The following is a 16,271-nucleotide window of genomic DNA, read 5'->3' as shown; positions in this document are numbered from 1 at the left end:
TTGAATGAATCGGTGCCTATGATGCCTTGAGACATACCGCTGCGCTGATACACTTAATGTGCAAAGGTGTGTCACCAAGCTTGCGCTCATTTCTACAATGATTTCAGAAGGGTAAAATGTCCTCCTGAACTGAAAGATGAATCCCTTTTATTTTCCAGAGAAACATCACCATCATAAGAAATCCAGAGGTACGAGACACCATCCTGAATCTGACCTTGACGGCCCTTGCTCCGGAATTTGAAGTCTTTGAGCCTGAAGACTTTGAGCGGTGGTTCCAGGTCAATTTGGCTCCTGTGATGGCGAGCCTTCGTCCTGGCATTTTGGCGGTGATCCCCCGTGACATCAGCTGTGCATCCTACGCAGCTATGTAAGAGATGATATGGTTTGAGGTCCCCAGATAGACATTTTGGGGATGCATCATATAAAACTGTGGCTCCAGACAAGTCACGATAATTTCTGTTTTCTTCCTTCAGACTGACTGGACTTCGGCAAAGTGTGAAATCCCTGCCACTGCACATTTCACAGGGCGTGACATCAAGCATTGAGGCACTCCAGGAGACATTCAAACGTACGTGACAAAACGCTCTGCTGACAAAGTTTTTCAGAAAAATAGGATTAGCACTACTGTAATGACTCTGTATTGATGCCATGTTTCCTTTTCCATTTTTTCTCAAACAGGTTGCTCGGCTCCAGATTCCTTCCCGGTAAGTTCATTTCTATGGCTACGTTACATGGATGTTACAGCAGTTTCGATGGCAATCTAGACAGAAGGAATTTGGCACATTAAATCTGTTGAGGAGGCTGTGTTGAGGTGTTTTCACTTAAAGTAGCCGTTGCCACTGGACTAACATTTGTGCTTTGCCTTTCTCCAGTGCAAGGAGACCCCGGTCAATGGTAAGTCTGTAACATACGAGAAATATCAAGCTGGATGACAAAATCGCATTCTGAAGGTACAATATCTCACGCACGAATATTGTCTTTTCACAGAGGACCTGATCTGTGCTGGAGTGGAGAGGTGGGTGAATTACCGTTTTGTTCAGCGCGGAGTTTGCGTAGGTGAATTTCTTTTACACAATCTAGCTGAGGTGACAATGGTTTCCTTTTTATTGTTTTTCCTAGCTGGCAACTTGAACAAAGCCAGGCAATCGGCGATTCCTCTGAAGCCCTGTGCAATTTCACCATCACTGAGCATGCCTGTTCCTCGGTAAGACTGTTTTATGCAAGCCGTGAACGGCAGAGAGAGATTTGGCCTTTGCTACATTGCCGTCCTGAGACAAATCTCCATACGTTCTGAGAGATGTGGCTTTCTTTCTCCTTTTCTAAGGCTACGCATCTGACATCCAGCAACTTGGTCGCACTGATGAACTGCTCACTGGAAAGACAAAGTACATACCCCGTAGAGGTCTGGAAGCTTTTCTTCCAAAAGGCTTCTACTGCACTCGACCAGGCTCTTGCGTCATTCGCCACCACGGTAAATCCAAAACCACAATTTGAGCACAACGGCGTTCCCCTGTGTGAACTGTGTGTCAAACAAAATGATCTTCCCAATTCTAGGCCCCCAGCAGCAGCAACTCATCCTTATCACATGCTCTTGAGGCTCTTGGAGAGGTGAGAATTGCCAACTTCAGCCAGGCACAACTGCAGAGTGATGACTTCGTCAGCAGATGGTTCAAGACAAACCTTCGTCCGTTTTTGGCCTCTCCATCCACCAACTTCCTACTCTGCCTCAGCTCCAAGGACTTCAGCTGCCAAACGTACCACACTGTGTAAGCAAATACATGACATATTGCTCCAGTGTGGAACAAGATTGCAGAGGAACCTGCAGTGTTGTAGTTGTTCAGATGTTAAAAGCCTTCTCTCAAATCTTAGCATCCAGGCATTCGGCAGCCAAAGGGCATCAATGGACAGAGAAGGACAGCGAGCAGTCTTCACTCATTTCATCAAACCGTTCCTTTCACGGAACGACTCATCAGGTAAAGGCACGCGCTCAAGCTCAGTTCGCTAAAGCCTTGAGAGAATGTGCTGGTAATACCCCGCCAACGTCTACGTTTCCGTCTTCTTTGCAGATCCTGGCTGTGTCTCATTTAGCGGAGGCAGTAAAGAGTGGCTACAGGCAAACCTCGGCAACTTCTCTGGCTTCGCAACCCTGCAGGATTTGCAAGCCCTCAACCCCAACTTCTCCATCGTAAGTGCCGACTGCGGTCGAAGTATTCTTCGCCCAAACTGAAGTGTCTACCAATGGTTCAGCTATTTCTGCTGTTTGATTTCATATCGCTTCCCTTTCGTAGGCCGAAACGTTGTCAGTGCTCACTCCGACTCAGGTGGCACAGTTGACACTGAGCTCGGGGGCCTCGAATGACACAGCCCAGATCGACCTTGTGTTTGAGCGCCTTGAGGAGGGCAATGCTCTGGAAAATGTGGATGAATTCCTGACAGAACTGACAGCAAATGGAAAGGTAGGCTACCCCCTGACACTGTGGAAGAAAGGACAGTCCTGGGCTTTCAACCTAGCATAGTCAGTACTTAGATATGTATCTTAATCTCAAAATCACTTGTAGGGGACTCATTCCTATCAAATATTTCATCACATCCTTTCTAGCATTTTTGCCAAGTTGCTAATTATGCAGGGTGTATTTGCAACATGTAAAATTGTGGGGTGTTTAAATCCTCTCGTGTCGCACTTTGACAGGTCCCTGATTTCCAACCTGTTGTGAGAGATCGCATAATGAATAGGACCTTCGTCATCATCAGTCCCTATTTCACGAACTTCGAGGAAGGCGACTGGTTCAATTGGTTCCACCTGAAACTGGTTGCCGTCCTCCCAAGTTTCACTCCAACGATGCTCAACAGTGCAACATCAGACATAACCTGCACAAATTACCACGTCGTGTGAGTAGCATTTCAAAGACAAAGGAGACTGCAATGCTCCAAAGAACTACATGTAAATGGGAGGCTGGGTAAAAATGTATTGTTTTTTTTCACCCTTGGCAGTGTGAGAGGGATGGCCAGAGCTTTCCCTGCAATACCGGTGCATAGACGACAAGGAATCACATACGTTCTCCTGGGCTACCTGAGGAAATCTGCCAGTGTCATCACCGGGCCAGGTAGGGCTGACACAGTAAACTGTGCCGTGATGTTGCTTCTGCGGGCTTGTCCGTGGATTTGAAAGTGTGACAAAAATATGCTTGAATGGCGCAGAGAATGAGATTGGAACTTGACTTGTCCCATGTGTATTTATGAAAAATAAGACTTGCTAAACTGCACCTATGCTAACGTTGATCTACATGTCTTAGATTGCCGGCAGGGAATTGAGAGTGATGCCGAGTGGCTTGAAGCAAACTTTGGTCCATTTTCCGAGTACACAACCTACTCTGACCTCAAAGTCTTCAACCTCTCTGTGGTAAGTCTTACATTTCACTACCGTTCTTCCCTGAAAACAGCAGCACGCTATTCAGAACTTGGAACGCCTGCACACAGGGGTGGATTTGCCATGTCAAAGACGAAAGCAATCCCTATATCTGCTTTGTTTGTGTCATCAGGTGGCACTTGTGGAATCCCTCTCAGCAAAGCAGAAGGCTGAGTTGATCCTAGATCCAGACAGCGGCGCTTTGGAGGACGAGGCCATCGTAAGGAAGGTGTTCAGGAGCTTGACAGAGTCCCCTGATAACGAGCTGCTCAATCAGTTTTTCCAGGCTTTTACAAACATCAGCAAGCAGGTGAATGCTTAACTTTGAGATTGCCATATTTTCCTATGAAGTTGGATGACAAGTAAGCCATGTAAATCTTGTCCTGGGCTCCAGGAATTTTTGCGTAAGCTAATACGGGGCCAAGATTGGACTGAAAATGATAAGTTTCTGATAAGTGTGTTGAATGAATCGGTGCCTATGATGCCTTGAGACATACCGCTGCGCTGATACACTTAATGTGCAAAGGTGTGTCACCAAGCTTGCGCTCATTTCTACAATGATTTCAGAAGGGTAAAATGTCCTCCTGAACTGAAAGATGAATCCCTTTTATTTTCCAGAGAAACATCACCATCATAAGAAATCCAGAGGTACGAGACACCATCCTGAATCTGACCTTGACGGCCCTTGCTCCGGAATTTGAAGTCTTTGAGCCTGAAGACTTTGAGCGGTGGTTCCAGGTCAATTTGGCTCCTGTGATGGCGAGCCTTCGTCCTGGCATTTTGGCGGTGATCCCCCGTGACATCAGCTGTGCATCCTACGCAGCTATGTAAGAGATGATATGGTTTGAGGTCCCCAGATAGACATTTTGGGGATGCATCATATAAAACTGTGGCTCCAGACAAGTCACGATAATTTCTGTTTTCTTCCTTCAGACTGACTGGACTTCGGCAAAGTGTGAAATCCCTGCCACTGCACATTTCACAGGGCGTGACATCAAGCATTGAGGCACTCCAGGAGACATTCAAACGTACGTGACAAAACGCTCTGCTGACAAAGTTTTTCAGAAAAATAGGATTAGCACTACTGTAATGACTCTGTATTGATGCCATGTTTCCTTTTCCATTTTTTCTCAAACAGGTTGCTCGGCTCCAGATTCCTTCCCGGTAAGTTCATTTCTATGGCTACGTTACATGGATGTTACAGCAGTTTCGATGGCAATCTAGACAGAAGGAATTTGGCACATTAAATCTGTTGAGGAGGCTGTGTTGAGGTGTTTTCACTTAAAGTAGCCGTTGCCACTGGACTAACATTTGTGCTTTGCCTTTCTCCAGTGCAAGGAGACCCCGGTCAATGGTAAGTCTGTAACATACGAGAAATATCAAGCTGGATGACAAAATCGCATTCTGAAGGTACAATATCTCACGCACGAATATTGTCTTTTCACAGAGGACCTGATCTGTGCTGGAGTGGAGAGGTGGGTGAATTACCGTTTTGTTCAGCGCGGAGTTTGCGTAGGTGAATTTCTTTTACACAATCTAGCTGAGGTGACAATGGTTTCCTTTTTATTGTTTTTCCTAGCTGGCAACTTGAACAAAGCCAGGCAATCGGCGATTCCTCTGAAGCCCTGTGCAATTTCACCATCACTGAGCATGCCTGTTCCTCGGTAAGACTGTTTTATGCAAGCCGTGAACGGCAGAGAGAGATTTGGCCTTTGCTACATTGCCGTCCTGAGACAAATCTCCATACGTTCTGAGAGATGTGGCTTTCTTTCTCCTTTTCTAAGGCTACGCATCTGACATCCAGCAACTTGGTCGCACTGATGAACTGCTCACTGGAAAGACAAAGTACATACCCCGTAGAGGTCTGGAAGCTTTTCTTCCAAAAGGCTTCTACTGCACTCGACCAGGCTCTTGCGTCATTCGCCACCACGGTAAATCCAAAACCACAATTTGAGCACAACGGCGTTCCCCTGTGTGAACTGTGTGTCAAACAAAATGATCTTCCCAATTCTAGGCCCCCAGCAGCAGCAACTCATCCTTATCACATGCTCTTGAGGCTCTTGGAGAGGTGAGAATTGCCAACTTCAGCCAGGCACAACTGCAGAGTGATGACTTCGTCAGCAGATGGTTCAAGACAAACCTTCGTCCGTTTTTGGCCTCTCCATCCACCAACTTCCTACTCTGCCTCAGCTCCAAGGACTTCAGCTGCCAAACGTACCACACTGTGTAAGCAAATACATGACATATTGCTCCAGTGTGGAACAAGATTGCAGAGGAACCTGCAGTGTTGTAGTTGTTCAGATGTTAAAAGCCTTCTCTCAAATCTTAGCATCCAGGCATTCGGCAGCCAAAGGGCATCAATGGACAGAGAAGGACAGCGAGCAGTCTTCACTCATTTCATCAAACCGTTCCTTTCACGGAACGACTCATCAGGTAAAGGCACGCGCTCAAGCTCAGTTCGCTAAAGCCTTGAGAGAATGTGCTGGTAATACCCCGCCAACGTCTACGTTTCCGTCTTCTTTGCAGATCCTGGCTGTGTCTCATTTAGCGGAGGCAGTAAAGAGTGGCTACAGGCAAACCTCGGCAACTTCTCTGGCTTCGCAACCCTGCAGGATTTGCAAGCCCTCAACCCCAACTTCTCCATCGTAAGTGCCGACTGCGGTCGAAGTATTCTTCGCCCAAACTGAAGTGTCTACCAATGGTTCAGCAATTTCTGCTGTTTGATTTCATATCGCTTCCCTTTCGTAGGCCGAAACGTTGTCAGTGCTCACTCCGACTCAGGTGGCACAGTTGACACTGAGCTCGGGGGCCTCGAATGACACAGCCCAGATCGACCTTGTGTTTGAGCGCCTTGAGGAGGGCAATGCTCTGGAAAATGTGGATGAATTCCTGACAGAACTGACAGCAAATGGAAAGGTAGGCTACCCCCTGACACTGTGGAAGAAAGGACAGTCCTGGGCTTTCAACCTAGCATAGTCAGTACTTAGATATGTATCTTAATCTCAAAATCACTTGTAGGGGACTCATTCCTATCAAATATTTCATCACATCCTTTCTAGCATTTTTGCCAAGTTGCTAATTATGCAGGGTGTATTTGCAACATGTAAAATTGTGGGGTGTTTAAATCCTCTCGTGTCGCACTTTGACAGGTCCCTGATTTCCAACCTGTTGTGAGAGATCGCATAATGAATAGGACCTTCGTCATCATCAGTCCCTATTTCACGAACTTCGAGGAAGGCGACTGGTTCAATTGGTTCCACCTGAAACTGGTTGCCGTCCTCCCAAGTTTCACTCCAACGATGCTCAACAGTGCAACATCAGACATAACCTGCACAAATTACCACGTCGTGTGAGTAGCATTTCAAAGACAAAGGAGACTGCAATGCTCCAAAGAACTACATGTAAATGGGAGGCTGGGTAAAAATGTATTGTTTTTTTTCACCCTTGGCAGTGTGAGAGGGATGGCCAGAGCTTTCCCTGCAATACCGGTGCATAGACGACAAGGAATCACATACGTTCTCCTGGGCTACCTGAGGAAATCTGCCAGTGTCATCACCGGGCCAGGTAGGGCTGACACAGTAAACTGTGCCGTGATGTTGCTTCTGCGGGCTTGTCCGTGGATTTGAAAGTGTGACAAAAATATGCTTGAATGGCGCAGAGAATGAGATTGGAACTTGACTTGTCCCATGTGTATTTATGAAAAATAAGACTTGCTAAACTGCACCTATGCTAACGTTGATCTACATGTCTTAGACTGCAGGCAGGGAATTGAGAGTGATGCCAAGTGGCTTGAAGCAAACTTTGGTCCATTTTCCGAGTACACAACCTACTCTGACCTCAAAGTCTTCAACCTCTCTGTGGTAAGTCTTACATTTCACTACCGTTCTTCCCTGAAAACAGCAGCACGCTATTCAGAACTTGGAACGCCTGCACACAGGGGTGGATTTGCCATGTCAAAGACGAAAGCAATCCCTATATCTGCTTTGTTTGTGTCGTCAGGTGGCACTTGTGGAATCCCTCTCAGCAAAGCAGAAGGCTGAGTTGATCCTAGATCCAGACAGCGGCGCTTTGGAGGACGAGGCCATCGTAAGGAAGGTGTTCAGGAGCTTGACAGAGTCCCCTGATAACGAGCTGCTCAATCAGTTTTTCCAGGCTTTTACAAACATCAGCAAGCAGGTGAATGCTTAACTTTGAGATTGCCATATTTTCCTATGAAGTTGGATGACAAGTAAGCCATGTAAATCTTGTCCTGGGCTCCAGGAATTTTTGCGTAAGCTAATACGGGGCCAAGATTGGACTGAAAATGATAAGTTTCTGATAAGTGTGTTGAATGAATCGGTGCCTATGATGCCTTGAGACATACCGCTGCGCTGATACACTTAATGTGCAAAGGTGTGTCACCAAGCTTGCGCTCATTTCTACAATGATTTCAGAAGGGTAAAATGTCCTCCTGAACTGAAAGATGAATCCCTTTTATTTTCCAGAGAAACATCACCATCATAAGAAATCCAGAGGTACGAGACACCATCCTGAATCTGACCTTGACGGCCCTTGCTCCGGAATTTGAAGTCTTTGAGCCTGAAGACTTTGAGCGGTGGTTCCAGGTCAATTTGGCTCCTGTGATGGCGAGCCTTCGTCCTGGCATTTTGGCGGTGATCCCCCGTGACATCAGCTGTGCATCCTACGCAGCTATGTAAGAGATGATATGGTTTGAGGTCCCCAGATAGACATTTTGGGGATGCATCATATAAAACTGTGGCTCCAGACAAGTCACGATAATTTCTGTTTTCTTCCTTCAGACTGACTGGACTTCGGCAAAGTGTGAAATCCCTGCCACTGCACATTTCACAGGGCGTGACATCAAGCATTGAGGCACTCCAGGAGACATTCAAACGTACGTGACAAAACGCTCTGCTGACAAAGTTTTTCAGAAAAATAGGATTAGCACTACTGTAATGACTCTGTATTGATGCCATGTTTCCTTTTCCATTTTTTCTCAAACAGGTTGCTCGGCTCCAGATTCCTTCCCGGTAAGTTCATTTCTATGGCTACGTTACATGGATGTTACAGCAGTTTCGATGGCAATCTAGACAGAAGGAATTTGGCACATTAAATCTGTTGAGGAGGCTGTGTTGAGGTGTTTTCACTTAAAGTAGCCGTTGCCACTGGACTAACATTTGTGCTTTGCCTTTCTCCAGTGCAAGGAGACCCCGGTCAATGGTAAGTCTGTAACATACGAGAAATATCAAGCTGGATGACAAAATCGCATTCTGAAGGTACAATATCTCACGCACGAATATTGTCTTTTCACAGAGGACCTGATCTGTGCTGGAGTGGAGAGGTGGGTGAATTACCGTTTTGTTCAGCGCGGAGTTTGCGTAGGTGAATTTCTTTTACACAATCTAGCTGAGGTGACAATGGTTTCCTTTTTATTGTTTTTCCTAGCTGGCAACTTGAACAAAGCCAGGCAATCGGCAATTCCTCTGAAGCCCTGTGCAATTTCACCATCACTGAGCATGCCTGTTCCTCGGTAAGACTGTTTTATGCAAGCCGTGAACGGCAGAGAGAGATTTGGCCTTTGCTACATTGCCGTCCTGAGACAAATCTCCATACGTTCTGAGAGATGTGGCTTTCTTTCTCCTTTTCTAAGGCTACGCATCTGACATCCAGCAACTTGGTCGCACTGATGAACTGCTCACTGGAAAGACAAAGTACATACCCCGTAGAGGTCTGGAAGCTTTTCTTCCAAAAGGCTTCTACTGCACTCGACCAGGCTCTTGCGTCATTCGCCACCACGGTAAATCCAAAACCACAATTTGAGCACAACGGCGTTCCCCTGTGTGAACTGTGTGTCAAACAAAATGATCTTCCCAATTCTAGGCCCCCAGCAGCAGCAACTCATCCTTATCACATGCTCTTGAGGCTCTTGGAGAGGTGAGAATTGCCAACTTCAGCCAGGCACAACTGCAGAGTGATGACTTCGTCAGCAGCTGGTTCAAGACAAACCTTCGTCCGTTTTTGGCCTCTCCATCCACCAACTTCCTACTCTGCCTCAGCTCCAAGGACTTCAGCTGCCAAACGTACCACACTGTGTAAGCAAATACATGACATATTGCTCCAGTGTGGAACAAGATTGCAGAGGAACCTGCAGTGTTGTAGTTGTTCAGATGTTAAAAGCCTTCTCTCAAATCTTAGCATCCAGGCATTCGGCAGCCAAAGGGCATCAATGGACAGAGAAGGACAGCGAGCAGTCTTCACTCATTTCATCAAACCGTTCCTTTCACGGAACGACTCATCAGGTAAAGGCACGCGCTCAAGCTCAGTTCGCTAAAGCCTTGAGAGAATGTGCTGGTAATACCCCGCCAACGTCTACGTTTCCGTCTTCTTTGCAGATCCTGGCTGTGTCTCATTTAGCGGAGGCAGTAAAGAGTGGCTAAAGGCAAACCTCGGCAACTTCTCTGGCTTCGCAACCCTGCAGGATTTGCAAGCCCTCAACCCCAACTTCTCCATCGTAAGTGCCGACTGCGGTCGAAGTATTCTTCGCCCAAACTGAAGTGTCTACCAATGGTTCAGCTATTTCTGCTGTTTGATTTCATATCGCTTCCCTTTCGTAGGCCGAAACGTTGTCAGTGCTCACTCCGACTCAGGTGGCACAGTTGACACTGAGCTCGGGGGCCTCGAATGACACAGCCCAGATCGACCTTGTGTTTGAGCGCCTTGAGGAGGGCAATGCTCTGGAAAATGTGGATGAATTCCTGACAGAACTGACAGCAAATGGAAAGGTAGGCTACCCCCTGACACTGTGGAAGAAAGGACAGTCCTGGGCTTTCAACCTAGCATAGTCAGTACTTAGATATGTATCTTAATCTCAAAATCACTTGTAGGGGACTCATTCCTATCAAATATTTCATCACATCCTTTCTAGCATTTTTGCCAAGTTGCTAATTATGCAGGGTGTATTTGCAACATGTAAATTGTGGGGTGTTTAAATCCTCTCGTGTCGCACTTTGACAGGTCCCTGATTTCCAACCTGTTGTGAGAGATCGCATAATGAATAGGACCTTCGTCATCATCAGTCCCTATTTCACGAACTTCGAGGAAGGCGACTGGTTCAATTGGTTCCACCTGAAACTGGTTGCCGTCCTCCCAAGTTTCACTCCAACGATGCTCAACAGTGCAACATCAGACATAACCTGCACAAATTACCACGTCGTGTGAGTAGCATTTCAAAGACAAAGGAGACTGCAATGCTCCAAAGAACTACATGTAAATGGGAGGCTGGGTAAAAATGTATTGTTTTTTTCACCCTTGGCAGTGTGAGAGGGATGGCCAGAGCTTTCCCTGCAATACCGGAGCATAGACGACAAGGAATCACATATGTTCTCCTGGGCTACCTGAGGAAATCTGCCAGTGTCATCACCGGGCCAGGTAGGGCTGACACAGTAAACTGTGCCGTGATGTTGCTTCTGCGGGCTTGTCTGTGGATTTGAAAGTGTGACAAAAATATGCTTGAATGGCGCAGAGAATGAGATTGGAACTTGACTTGTCCTATGTGTATTTATGAAAAATAAGACTTGATAAACTGCACCTATGCTAACGTTAATCTACATGTTTTAGATTGCAGGCAGGGAATTGAGAGTGATGCCAAGTGGCTTGAAGCAAACTTTGGTCCATTTTCCGAGTACACAACCTACTCTGACCTCAAAGCCTTCAACCTTTCTGTGGTAAGTCAATATTTATCATCTTGAATCTTGAATTTTTTACATCCATAGCTTTGTCACACCTTCTAGTCCACCTGGGATTGGTAGAGGGATCTGTCTTAATTTGCAAAGGTTGTCTCAGGTTAAAACAGAATAGAGGCATTACAGGGTAACTGATGCAAACAATACATGGGCTTAGCCCATTAGAATACATCTTTTCAGCAGTTGATTCATGTGTAGCTGCTTCCAGTACATACGCCACAAAGGGTACAGCAGCAAGGCTCCTTTTTTCAGTGGAACAACTTAGGAATTGTATGTCATTGTTTTCATGCTTACCATTTTTTATTCATCAGGTTAAACCTTTCAAACATGTCTGAGTCTTTGTCAAGGTCTGTAACAGGGATGATCTGTTAGTTACATGTTTTGCACCACAGTGCCTCCTCCTTTACATCATACATGTCAACTGAGATTATAGGGTTACAAAGAATAATGTTTGTCCACAACACAGTCAAAACTGGATATTTGTTAAATATAAATTTTGTCTTAAATTCCTCTTAGGTGGCAGTACTAGACTCTCTTTCTTCAAGACAACAAGCTGAGTTTCTCCTTGAGCCAAACAACCTGTCAAATGAAACCCTTGTGAGACTTGTGTTCACAGAACATATTGTGTCATCAAGTGTGGAAGACCTTGGCTCTTTCTTTGATAAATTTGTCAGTGGTGCTGCAGAGGTGAGTATCTTAATCACACTTAACTTCTTACTCTTGTCACTGAAATCCAAATATATCTCTATACACGTTTATGTTATTTGTTATGTTATTTTTTCCAGCAAAATTTGACAACCATTGACCCAAGAGTGCGAGACACCATCCTAAATCTGACACTAATGGCACTCGGCCCAAAACTATACATGCTAGATGCTGAGGGATTCAAGTTGTGGTTCCAGGACTACCTACCTTTGTTCCTACCAAGCATTAACTCACACACATTTGAAATTATTCCAAGAAATATCACTTGTGACTCCTATCAAGAAATGTGAGTGAAAAATTTGTCTCCTTGTCAAATTGACCAGAAGTATTTAAAAAAGAGAATGGAAACATTCTATTTCCCATGTTGGTGAATAGAAGGTTCTTTTGTCTTCACAGTGTCAAGGGATGTGACAATGTTTTCCCTCATCTCTCCAAGAGGCAAACTGAACAGGTTTTCACATTCACAAGAGATTATCTAAGGGGGCATTCCTCCTCAGGTAACTTGGATGACCTAATGGCATAACATTGTATTTGCTAGGACTTGTGTGTGCTGTGCGTGTGTAGAGATCCATATTGTTAAGTTTGGTATGGCATGTTCAATTTAAAGATTCAGTTTTTCGATTCCTAGGTTTCTCCTGTGTTGAATCTGTAAATGATGACAGACGTTGGCTGGAAGACAACTTTGGCCGGTTCCGTGTGCAAGCTTCCTTCATAGATTTTGTGACATTAAAGAACAATTTCAATGGAGTAAGTTATGAATCTGATGATCTTCAGTCATTTGATCAGTTAAATACTACATACGGTACCAGTCAAAAGTTTGGACACACTTTCTTATTCAACGGAATGGGAAGGTATGTCCAAACTTTTGACTGGTACTGAACAATATACAATATTCTCTGAGCGAACAGTATTGCAACTCACCATCTCTAGAATCTGGAGCCATAATTATGTCAGATCGCTTTCATACTTATAATTAAGGTAATTTGGTCTGAACCAAGGAAAAAATTATACATGTTGCCTTTTAGTCCTTGTCAATTTCATGTTCACTCATTACAAATAAACCAAGAGGTGTAAACATACAGTGATATGGACTGACAGGTAACTAACTCATTGGACATTTTTGGTGACTGTCATCCTCTGTCATCAGAGCTACATCAGTCTTCTTATCTTCTGTGGTGTTATAAAGAGATCACAAAGCAATAATTGATTATGAGCATTATTGCTCAAGACTGCATCTTGACTATATATGCCATGAAACATAATGAACAGGTAGAAACAGGATGACAAAGAGATATTCAGTAGTCAAGCCATCATCTGTGTCACTGTATTGTTACTTGTGTTTGCTTCACACATTGTGGCGCCATCTTGTGGTTAAATCAAAATAAAATGCCTTGTGTGATACACCCTCAATTTCATGTGCCCTCACAATGTTGCCTAGCGCATATATTAATGTTGGTAGCCCAGAAAAAGATAATAGGTGGATGTAGCAGTGACTAGTTGTCACATAGGTCTATGAGTTTAAATATTGCTGTTGTTAAATGCATAGGTGAATTTGGGTTATGTGATAGAATGCAAACTTGCAAGTACAAATACTAAAAGGAGAAAGTCCGCTAATTAGGTGACTGTGTAACATGGGAGGCCTGATACTTAATCTAAGCATACAACTGCACAGGTTAGAGTTCCATTGGTGGTGTTCAGCTACTGAAATGTTGTTGTCACTTTTAGGTGGAGGTTGCAGATCTTCTTACTCCGATTCAGCTGGCTCAGCTCGCAGCAACCCCTTCACTGCTAAAGGGGATGGAAGATGTGACAAAAATCATGACAGTCATCAACCCTGTTGACTATGGTTCATTCTTTGACATAGTTTCACCGGCTATTGAGGTAAACATCTACATAGCTGACACTTTCTTTTTTGCTCAGTAATACTCACAGTGCTGGTTTCATTCATATCTTATTTAAATACACTATTTGTAGAATTTGAAAAAATCCTTACTTTGGTGCCTCCTGGTGGCTCAATCAAGAATGATAATGTACCAATTTTCACCAGGATTGTTTAATTTTTCTACACACAGACTGCCATCAGAATAATTTGAAAGATGTTCCAGTAAAAAAAATGATGTAATATGAAATAGTAATTTTAATACTGAAATACCAGATTATTTGGCAAACAGCCCTGTAATAAAATTCTACCTTCATGATGGTTATAATAAACTGTATTAGAAAGGTGTTGAATCAACATAATGGTCATTTAAGAAGCTGATGTTTTTTGGTGCTGTCGTATTGAGTCATACTGAGAGGTGTTACTGATATTTTGTCCACCCAATTTATATCAGTTCTTCAAACTGTATTTTTATAGTAGTGATGTGTACATAAGACATGAACAGAAAATATTAGCTGTTTAGATGGACACATATCTTGTCTTGTATAGTAGCTTGTTTACATGCACCTGGGAAAAGTGCACTCGCTAATGTCATTTAGAGGCTAACTAAGATAGCAAGTTAGCTAACCAGCTGCTGTAGCAATTTAAACAGGTTTAAACTTGTCAAAGTTGGTCAGAATGGGGCAACCTTGTTTTTTTCAGTACCACAGCTAACATTGCAGTTAGTTGACAAATTCTGTTTAAAGCATAGACTGTAAAAAATATGGACATAGCCACTGTGATGTTACTCATTGGTTTTGAAGTTCAAAGTGGGCGGCTCTGGCCATCGCCATCTTGGCAGTGCCTGACTCCACCTAACTCCTGGCTAATCCAAAATGGGCAAAGAGGTGGAGCCAAGTTGGGCCGAATGAAGCCTGGTTGCTGACACAAGCCACCTTGTGTCACTCAAAGCAGCCACGTCCTTAATTGAGTGTAACTTTATGGCTTAATAAAACTTAAACGGGTGAGTTATAAAAAAAAATCACCCCCCATACAGTTGTCATCAAAGGGGAAATTAGTTATAGAGACCAAAACCAGTTTTTGTACCAGGCTGTAAACATGTTTATTTCTGCTGTAAAGTTGGGCATTTTAACGTGGGTATCTATGGGGATTGACTCGCTTTTGTAGCCAGCCTCAAGTTGCCATTCGAAGAACAGCAGTTTTTGGCACTTCTGCATTGGCTTCATTTTTGATAGACCAGGCACAATCATCCACCCTCCCAGAGGCTTAAGGCTAAAATGGCATCTTCAGTATTCAAACATTTTCATTTTTCTTTCTTTAAAAATTAATGTCAGAAAGTTTCTATCAGTCAAAATGTTTGACCCCAAAAAAGGATGCTTTTTGTATCCTTAGTTGGCTTTAAAAAGCAACAAAGGAACATACAGCTTATTGTTTTTTATATTCAAAGAGATACATGACTCTTAGCCTAAACGGTAACATGATTCAAATGTAATATTTTTACTTTTATGTAAACTATTGAATTTTTTGAAACTCAATCTCAAACACTTATTGATACTATGTAAAAATCCCCCAGATCCACCCAGCCAACTACACAGAGGAGGTGAAATCTGGTTTCCTGCAGGCAGTATTTGATAGAGGTGACCTGTCCTCTCCAGCTATCAGTGACACAGAGTTCCTGCAGTGGCTCAGGGCTCGACTGCGCCCCCTCCTGATCAACCTCTCTCCCAACCTGGTGACACCTTTATTTGACATTGGGAACAACAGGAGTTGTAACAGCAGCCAAGAGATGTAAGAATTTCTGCACTCAAATTGCAGGAAATTGAAAAGTGTCTGTAAACAATCTATGAACAACATTGTGAAATAAATGTTTTGTACAGGATTTTGAATCACATTAAGTGATAAATAGTGTGTATTTTTTAATTGCTTCTGACTAATACTCATCTAAATTTAGGATTGCATTGCTTGACACACTACACTTGACGCTAAGCAACAACACCAAAGGGGAGATCTACAAAAGCATCCTCCTCCTCCTCCAAGGTTTGTATGCAAGTTCATTTTACATTGCAGTTAGTTTACCTAGCAAACTGATGAGGGTTCTATAACAAAATAAAACTTTTTGTGAGGTCATTTTTTTCACAGTCATAGTAAAACCATATTTTCTATAACAATATGTGCCCAAAGATAATACATATTATTCTGTATCAGAATAGACACTGATGTCATTTGTTGTGTTTAAAACAGGTCTAAAGCCCCTCAAGTGTTACAGTGGTGGAAGCTTCTACAGCTATCTGAGAAACACTTTCCTCAGCTTTGGCTTTCCAGATTTGTCCATGTTCACATCTCTTCTGCCACAGACACGCGAGCCAGAGGTAATATTCAAATATTAAAAAATCACAGGATGCAGAGGGTGAAACGCAGACATCAATTAATACAGTTTCACTTTACTTAAGTGTTTCCACCTGGTTATAGCTGTAATCCCAGTGCCTACTGATGATATACTGTCCCAGCAGTAATCTACAGAAAATTCTTCAGTCCATGG

The 16,271-nt window shown here is 43.8% G+C and overlaps 1 protein-coding gene across 1 annotated transcript in view; it reads left to right on the top strand.

The window, feature by feature from the left end:
• LOC137199883 (uncharacterized) overlaps positions 1–16,271 on the top strand; it is a 28,688-nt gene that overhangs the window by 1,835 nt on the left and 10,582 nt on the right. Inside the window, exons 7-58 of the mRNA XM_067614483.1 lie at positions 159–367; positions 474–568; positions 679–704; positions 873–894; positions 988–1,015; positions 1,120–1,204; positions 1,325–1,471; positions 1,555–1,766; positions 1,870–1,973; positions 2,067–2,185; positions 2,289–2,456; positions 2,690–2,889; positions 2,992–3,104; positions 3,294–3,400; positions 3,540–3,716; positions 4,025–4,233; positions 4,340–4,434; positions 4,545–4,570; positions 4,739–4,760; positions 4,854–4,881; positions 4,986–5,070; positions 5,191–5,337; positions 5,421–5,632; positions 5,736–5,839; positions 5,933–6,051; positions 6,155–6,322; positions 6,556–6,755; positions 6,858–6,970; positions 7,160–7,266; positions 7,406–7,582; positions 7,891–8,099; positions 8,206–8,300; positions 8,411–8,436; positions 8,605–8,626; positions 8,720–8,747; positions 8,852–8,936; positions 9,057–9,203; positions 9,287–9,498; positions 9,602–9,705; positions 9,799–9,917; positions 10,021–10,188; positions 10,421–10,620; positions 10,722–10,834; positions 11,024–11,130; positions 11,665–11,835; positions 11,934–12,139; positions 12,250–12,350; positions 12,482–12,600; positions 13,579–13,734; positions 15,306–15,520; positions 15,684–15,769; positions 15,974–16,101. Coding sequence (XP_067470584.1) covers positions 159–367; positions 474–568; positions 679–704; positions 873–894; positions 988–1,015; positions 1,120–1,204; positions 1,325–1,471; positions 1,555–1,766; positions 1,870–1,973; positions 2,067–2,185; positions 2,289–2,456; positions 2,690–2,889; positions 2,992–3,104; positions 3,294–3,400; positions 3,540–3,716; positions 4,025–4,233; positions 4,340–4,434; positions 4,545–4,570; positions 4,739–4,760; positions 4,854–4,881; positions 4,986–5,070; positions 5,191–5,337; positions 5,421–5,632; positions 5,736–5,839; positions 5,933–6,051; positions 6,155–6,322; positions 6,556–6,755; positions 6,858–6,970; positions 7,160–7,266; positions 7,406–7,582; positions 7,891–8,099; positions 8,206–8,300; positions 8,411–8,436; positions 8,605–8,626; positions 8,720–8,747; positions 8,852–8,936; positions 9,057–9,203; positions 9,287–9,498; positions 9,602–9,705; positions 9,799–9,917; positions 10,021–10,188; positions 10,421–10,620; positions 10,722–10,834; positions 11,024–11,130; positions 11,665–11,835; positions 11,934–12,139; positions 12,250–12,350; positions 12,482–12,600; positions 13,579–13,734; positions 15,306–15,520; positions 15,684–15,769; positions 15,974–16,101 — 6,441 coding nt within the window. The remainder of the gene's footprint in view (positions 1–158; positions 368–473; positions 569–678; positions 705–872; positions 895–987; positions 1,016–1,119; positions 1,205–1,324; positions 1,472–1,554; positions 1,767–1,869; positions 1,974–2,066; positions 2,186–2,288; positions 2,457–2,689; positions 2,890–2,991; positions 3,105–3,293; positions 3,401–3,539; positions 3,717–4,024; positions 4,234–4,339; positions 4,435–4,544; positions 4,571–4,738; positions 4,761–4,853; positions 4,882–4,985; positions 5,071–5,190; positions 5,338–5,420; positions 5,633–5,735; positions 5,840–5,932; positions 6,052–6,154; positions 6,323–6,555; positions 6,756–6,857; positions 6,971–7,159; positions 7,267–7,405; positions 7,583–7,890; positions 8,100–8,205; positions 8,301–8,410; positions 8,437–8,604; positions 8,627–8,719; positions 8,748–8,851; positions 8,937–9,056; positions 9,204–9,286; positions 9,499–9,601; positions 9,706–9,798; positions 9,918–10,020; positions 10,189–10,420; positions 10,621–10,721; positions 10,835–11,023; positions 11,131–11,664; positions 11,836–11,933; positions 12,140–12,249; positions 12,351–12,481; positions 12,601–13,578; positions 13,735–15,305; positions 15,521–15,683; positions 15,770–15,973; positions 16,102–16,271) is intronic.

This window comes from Thunnus thynnus, chromosome 16 (assembly GCF_963924715.1).
Source record: "Thunnus thynnus chromosome 16, fThuThy2.1, whole genome shotgun sequence".
Classification (NCBI taxonomy): Eukaryota; Metazoa; Chordata; class Actinopteri; order Scombriformes; family Scombridae; genus Thunnus; species Thunnus thynnus.
This window is presented reverse-complemented; position numbering and strand designations above follow the sequence as displayed.